This window comes from Astatotilapia calliptera, chromosome 15 (assembly GCF_900246225.1).
Source record: "Astatotilapia calliptera chromosome 15, fAstCal1.2, whole genome shotgun sequence".
NCBI lineage: Eukaryota > Metazoa > Chordata > Actinopteri > Cichliformes > Cichlidae > Astatotilapia > Astatotilapia calliptera.
The window spans coordinates 31107209-31114764 of record NC_039316.1 but is presented as its reverse complement, the minus strand read 5'-3'; the positions used below and the strand labels follow the sequence as shown (position 1 = coordinate 31114764).

The 7556-nt window shown below is 39.9% G+C and overlaps 1 protein-coding gene across 1 annotated transcript; it reads left to right on the top strand.

Annotated features, from left to right (window-relative positions):
• The first annotated feature begins 839 nt into the window (after positions 1-839).
• On the top strand, positions 840-4608 carry gja10b (gap junction protein alpha 10 b). The gene is made up of 3 exons (XM_026143429.1): positions 840-1112; positions 1191-2603; positions 3646-4608. The coding sequence occupies exons 2-3, from the start codon at positions 1212-1214 to the stop codon at positions 3682-3684; spliced, it is 1431 nt and encodes a 476-aa protein (XP_025999214.1). The 5' UTR covers positions 840-1112; positions 1191-1211; the 3' UTR covers positions 3685-4608.
• The last annotated feature ends 2948 nt before the right edge of the window (positions 4609-7556 follow it).

Genomic DNA, 7556 nt, shown 5'->3' with positions numbered 1-7556 from the left:
GTAAGACTCATTTACACATTCAACGTTTTCATGTCACTGGTTGCACAGGCCTATGGAATAATATGAACTCTCAACAACAGCAACCTCTCAGTATTGACGAGCTCCACTTCAGTAAAGTAATGCAATATATTACTTAAATTACTCGCAAGAGAAAGTAATTTGTGTTACTGCTACTTACTTTCTCGTTACTCCTAAAATGGTGCACTCTCCCATAATTACCAGTTAACAATATAAACGTTGGGCACATACCAACACAAATCCCTATCCTTCTGAATACAAACAAAGACTCTTCTGGATTGTAGTCTAGGTTTGCGTTAACATGTTATCTATGCAGATGATAGTTCTGTTAGCACTATGTTATTTCTGTTCTGTCCACTTTACCACTGCAATCTTGTCCTTTTAAGTAATAATAAAATTCCACATCGCGTTACAGTGGTGTGAAAAAGTGTTTTCGCCTTTCCTCATTTCCTATTTTTTTGTATGTTTGTCACGCGGAAATGTTTCAGATCATCAAACAAATCTAAATGTTAGAGAAAGATAATACAACACAAAAAATGCAGCTTCTAAATGAGAGTGTTTATTATGGAACCCGCAGAGCCCTGTGTGAAAAGGTGTGATAGTGTAACTGACAGTGTGCTAGCTCCTTAGCTAGCACACTATACAAACAGTATAAAAACAGTTACAACAAAGATGAAAGATTATTGAAGACATGCATGCTGGCACATTTCATTCACTGCATAAAACCTGAAACTATCAAAAACCTAGAGTTCAAGATTTAGAAAAAGGTTGCATGAAGATTAGAAGTAATGAGTCTGAAAACATTGTCCAGAGCTGTGTATTGGCATCTGAGTTGGTGCTATTTCTAGTTTAGTGTCCTGATAAAAGTGGCAGGATGAACCTAACCTCAGGGCATTATAAGGTCATGGTACTGATGGATCAATAGCTTCAAACCGACCTACTTTCCAGCTTTAAAATAGTGTCAGTCAGACTGCACAGTAGGGTGTTGTCTGTCTCCAAGGGATTAAAATATCACACTTACACCACACTCGAATCTACAATTTGATTAATGGCCTTATGCCAAAACACACAGGGACGAGGACTCTAGAAAATATGTAAGTAAAGTACATTTTGCTGCATGATTTAAATTTGTAGAAAGACCTGCAAACTACAAAGTTTTCTTTTGTTCACAGGTAATATTAATATGACAGAAGATGGGGGACTGGAATCTATTAGGGAGTATTTTAGAAGAGGTCCACATTCATTCCACCATCGTTGGGAAGATATGGCTCACAATCCTCTTCATTTTCCGGATGCTTGTGCTCGGCGTCGCAGCTGAGGATGTCTGGGATGATGAACAGAGCGAGTTTGTTTGTAACACAGAGCAACCTGGCTGCAAGACTGTCTGTTACGACCAAGCTTTTCCCATCTCTCTCATCCGCTACTGGGTCCTGCAAATTATCTTTGTATCCTCACCCTCTCTGGTCTACATGGGTCACGCCTTGTATCATTTGAGGACCCTTGAGAAGGAGAGACACAGGAAGAAAGCGTGTCTGAAAGCTGAGCTGGAAGGTACAGATCCCGTCCTGGATGACCATAAAAGAATTGAGAAAGAGCTCAGGAAATTAGATGAACAGAAGAAAGTAAGGAAAGCTCCTCTCAGGGGCTCTTTGCTGCGTACATATGTTTTCCATATTTTGACCAGATCTGTAGTGGAGGTGGGTTTCATTATAGGACAGTTTGCTCTGTATGGGATTGGACTGTCTGCACTCTACAAATGTGAAAGGATGCCTTGCCCTAACAGCGTTGATTGTTTTGTGTCACGACCGACAGAGAAGAACATTTTCATGGTTTTCATGCTGGTTATTGCCGGAGTTTCTTTATTCCTCAATCTCCTAGAGATTTCCCATTTGGGGGTGAAGAAGATTAAACAAATCTTGTATGGATATAAATATGGGGATGATGAGAGTATGTGCAGGTCAAAGAAGAACTCCATGGTGCAGCAGATCTGTGTGCTCTCAAATTCCTCACCACAGAGATTAATCCAGCTCACGCAGATGACCTGCTCTGCTGTGCCTGAAACTCACGGAGAGAGTCAGCCTTTGAATTTGGCCTTAGTGGCCCCTCAGAGTATCGAAGGTCACAGCATCTCCTGCCGCCCCAGCCAAGCTGAAATCCAAGGTCTGCACCAGCTGGGTGTCATGGAACGACGTTACACTCTGGAAAATCGCAAACCGTCATGCAGCAGCGATGACTCAAATGGACCCCATGGTTCTGGTAAACCACACTATGTGGGGCCTCGACCTACACTGACGGCCGGCCACATGGAAATCCCAGCAGCCCTTAGAAACCCACAGAGGAAGCAGAGCAGAGTGAGTGTATGTAAGGAGCTCAGCGATATGAGTGATTCTCCGGAGAGTGAACACTATCCCACAGCCAGAAAATGCAGTTTTATGTCCAGAGGACTGTCGGAGGGCAAGCTGGCCAGTCCGTCTGACAGTGGAGACTGTCAGAGTGGAACGGACAATGCATCCCAGCATCTTAGCGAGGGGGAGAGTCCAGTGGTGTCTCCACCACCTCCAGCTGGAGGGAGGAGGATGTCCATGGTAAGCTAATGTCTCTTTTTGGCTATTAATAAAGGCTTATAGTCTCATATGTGTGATTTAGCGTGTACTTGTTTGTTGAAAGATTTGGTTATAGATACACTGTTTGTTTGTTGTCTGATCAAGTCAAGCTACCTTAAATTCCCTCCAACTCCACTTTTTTTGTCAATTCAAGTGTAATTAGTCCGAATGATGTTGTAAGATGGAGTTATGACCAAAGAAAAAATTTACCATAGATTGTAATGAGAAGTTCCTGAAGTACACAGCGTTGCAAGTCAAGCGGTGTTTTCCATTGCTTTTATTAGAGCAGCCTTCCAGCTACCTTTGTTGCTTCACACCACACACACCCGTCAGGTCACGGCAACCCGGGGAGGCTGTGTGGGTCAGCCTCCCATGACACCACACCCCAAACCCATCGCTCCACCCCTCTCCTGCAGCTGAGCCACAAACCACACCCAGTCACATAGATATATTTTTTAATTTCATTCTGTCAAAAAGTAAACATAAATATTGAAAATCAAATGCAGCTACATCTACAATGTAAAGCTCAGCTGATCAGATGATCTCAGTGCCAGTCCAGTTCATACCCTTTTACATATCCAGTTGGAAAATCTCATTAGCTGGCCCACAACTACTTTACATTTCCTGCTGCTTAATAATCAACATCATTCTCAGTTCCTCCCTTCCTTGGTGAAATCTGTTGTCAGTGATAGCAATCAACTTTACTTGAATAAACTCAGTTGAAAACCCTTTTTATTTCATTAATTCCAGTGATCATTATGAATTGAGTAATATAAAATAAAATAAATAAGTAACCTGTCAGTTTCAACCACAACAAAGGTCAAGCTTGTTTACAGACATTTTCTCACTATCATATATTTTTCTAATACTGTTCAAGACAAGATAGTCTTGAGATATTAGCAGAAAGTCAAACATTACTATTTACTATATACTACTTGAGGTTAGAAAACAAAACATAAACGTGTCATCATGACTATGACAAGAATAATAACTATACATTGTACCTATTTTTTTCCCTTTTCAGAGCATGATTCTGGAGCTGTCTTCAATCATGAAAAAGTAAACTATAAAGTACAGTTCTGGGACCAAACGAGTGCCAATGGGAGTTCTAAATTAGCCAAAGGAGCCTGATTTCAAACCGAGTCTCATCCTGTTTCTCTGCAGCAACATTATATGTCCACAGTGTGCTTATACAGTATGTTTTCTGCATGAATAATTTAGTTATTTTCCACATCCAAGAGACACTTAATTTGCTTTATGTAATGTATGATTGCTATTCCTATCAACTGTTTGATTATAAGTTTACACCAGATAAAAGAAGTATTGAAAACGTCAATACTGACGTTTCTAAATAAATCTATTTCAAAAGGTTTGTTGACATCACCAGATGTCGGTAACTACCCATCCAATCCACTCATGCGAGAAATCAAATCATAGATGTCCAGAAATTAAGCTATGTGTGAAAATGAAAAAATGGCATTGGGAGAAAGTACTGAATGCATGAAGAAAGCAAAAAGGCATGGGGAGTCATGGCACCAGCTGAAAGCAATCCTGCCACTTCAGTTCCAACTAATGGCCTAAAAAAAGGTGTCTCATTACCAAGATGTCACACAAGAAGCATCTCATGATGGGTAACTGATGATACTGATGACACTGGTTACAGAAGAAATTACTAAAGAAACTACTAAATTACTGAAGGTTCCAGTGAGCACTGTTGGGGGCATAGTTTGAAAGAGGAAAGAACAAATGTCACCACAAACCGGCCGCTACCAAGTGCTTCCCTCAAGATTTGAGACAGAAGGTGAATGTAGCTCAGGCAGTAAACCAAGTCATCTGAACTCAATTAAATTCAGTTTTATTTATACAGTGCCAAATCACAACAGTTGCCTCAAGGCGCTTTATATTGTAAGGTAGGTCCTACAATTGTACATACAGGGAAAAACCCATCAATCACGTGACCCCCTATGAGCAAGCACTTTGGCGACAGTGGGAAGGAAAAACTCCTTTTTAACAGGAAGAAACCTCCGGCAGAACCAGGCTCAGGGAGGGGCGGCCATCTGCTGTGTAATCTGCTAAACAGATGATTAGTGGTTTGATCCCTCCAGTTTGCATGCCAAATATCCTTGGGAAAAATGCAAGATACTAACCCCAAGTTGTTCTCTGATGCATCGGAGCATGAATGCGTGTGCATGTTAGACAAAAAGAGCAAAGAAAAAAGTGCTGGTGTGAATGCGTGAATTAAGCAAGTTGTGTAAAGCCCTTTGAGTTCTCAGATAGTGTAGAAAAAGTGCCAATCCATTTACTAGAAGAATGAAAAGAATGATCAAAAAAGTTGTCCAAGGACTACTTGAAACAGCAGGTATCATTATTTCAAACGGTCTGGTTTAGGATTTGAAGACTGTGTGGACAAATGGACCAGAATCACACCTGAGCAATACATGCAACTAGTTGCTCCATACAGGAGGCATTTTGAAGCTGTCATCACCACCAACAGCTTTTGTAAGAGGTATTAAATTCATTTCAGCCGCGTGTTCAATACATTTTCACAGCATCATTTCTCATTATTACCACTAATTTATCAACACGTGGTCTGAGTTCTTTGTATGTGTGGAATTGATGGGTTGTTACTGCCATCTAGTAGGAATTTCATATCAATAGTACCTTTAGAGATACAATTACTTAGAAAATTAATGACATATTCAGTACTTATTTTATCTGCTCTGTCTATAAATTGTGAGCTACTTTGTGGGTAGTTTTGGAGAATTTGGAGAAGTCAGGCATGAATTCAAATGCTATTTGTGTCAAAGCACGTATTTATCAAATCAGTTTAAAAGTCTTCGAAGATATTTGTCAGAATAAACAGGAAATAGGGAAATCTGAAACTGCAAAAAAGAGAAAGAATTCTTGGAATTGGTGTTTATGGCTTATTATTAGTATTATATAATTGTGTACAAAGCAAAAGTGAAGCTAAAAAATATTGCCTGTCACTGTTGAAGATATAGTATCACGTGGTACCACTACCATCTGCGAGAGAAAAATACATTCTTTGAACTTTGTGTTGTTTAGGTTCCCATATCTCCTTGTGAATGCATACCACACATTTTAAAAATGTTATAATAAACTACTAGTTGTCTAGTTAGCTAGCTGGCTACATATCATTTTTTGAAACCATGGAATGTGTATTTTGATTATTGTTTTTACATACTCTTGTATACACCTCCCATCTAGTTCCATAGTAGAGGGGCCTAATAATTGAATCTGATTAATAATAATCAGATACCCTGCTGGGATGGCAAAAGGAGGAGATAGAAACCACTGACATCAAGAGAAGGAAGCTCCTTACTATGGAGGGTTTCACTCCTATACCAGTATCCTGAGACTGTACTGTAAGCGGAAAGAAGGAGGCTTACAGTACAGTACTAGTGAGTGTCAGAACGACTATCCAGGATGAAACAAGAAAGATCATTGTGACACCAATCATGGCAGTACTGGATGTATAAAGATGCTTCTGCGACAATCAAGCATATAACAGCTGAGTGCAAGTGCAATGCTAGCAGGCAGGGCATACATGGAGCACCATAAAAGCTGTCTATCATAGTATACAGGAACATCTGTGCCTGGAAGTCCCAAGGTCAAAATAAGATACGCTCTCTAGGGTGGTTGAGAATGATGGAGCTAAGATCCTGTGGGACCTCCAGATACAGACAGACAAACTGGTGATGGCTAACCAACTGGACATAGTAGTGGTGGACAAGCAGAGGGATATGGGCACAGTGACAGATGTAGCTATAACAAGTGATAGCAACATTAGAACAAAGTACCACAAGACAATAGCAAAATACAAAGGCCAGAGAAAAGTGCTAAATAAGGTGTGGAAGTCGAAGGCAACAATAGTCCCCATGGTAATGATTGCAGTCAGGGCTTTAAGCCCCAAACTGGGTGAGCAGCTACAGCAGATCCCACAAATGATATCTGAGATCTGCACAACAGAGGACCTGAGCTTGAAGGATGAAGACTGCCCACAGGGCGAGTGGGGAATTTACACACACACACACACACACACACACACACGCACACACACGCACACGCACACGCACGCACACGCGCACACACACACACACACAGGCACTGTTTAGCTAAAACTGAATTTAAAGTTAAGTTACAGTCGCCACAGCATGCAGATTTACCTTTTTTTTTTTTTGATCAGTGCCCAAATCTGCTGGTGTTAAAGTAGCATATAAAAATGTTAGCAGTAGATGTATGCATACTATCAGCTAAAGTAATTTAAATGTGTTTTTTAAGTGAAAAGGCTTAAACACAAAGATTGTTGAGTGGAATAATTAAAGGTAAGGAGACATTTACCTCAAATGTTGACCAAAAACAGAGAAAAACAAAGCACAACACATGATATGCATGTTTCTTTATTTCTTAAAGAGAAATGGTGTCTAGACAAAAAAAAAATCATTTATATAACACTAGCAATAGAAATGAATGAAAATGGGGTTCTCACAATACCGTATTTACAATGGTTATTAAGTCATTTAATTAATTAGGGTCATGTAGCATTTAAAATTAGGTAAGAACTCTTAGTAGAGAATAAGCAAATGACAGTAATTTCAAATTGACAATATTAACACAAAACAGTCATTTAGAAAAATGAGAGAAAAAACAACACCTACAAGCTTAAGAGCTATTACATTAAAAATGATGCACCTACTAATACAATAATCCATATAATCTGTGTAAAAAGCATGTAGAAAAAACACCTGATGCAGTTTGCTGATACAGTCATTGACCAGTTATGAGAGGTATGAAGGATTTCACAGGTAGATAAGTGTGAGAAAGTCCGCACTGGTGACTAAGGGATGGGGGCTCAGGCCCTTGCATACACTCGCTTCACTTAAATGTGAACTATGGCCTCTGCAAGTTCTAAGG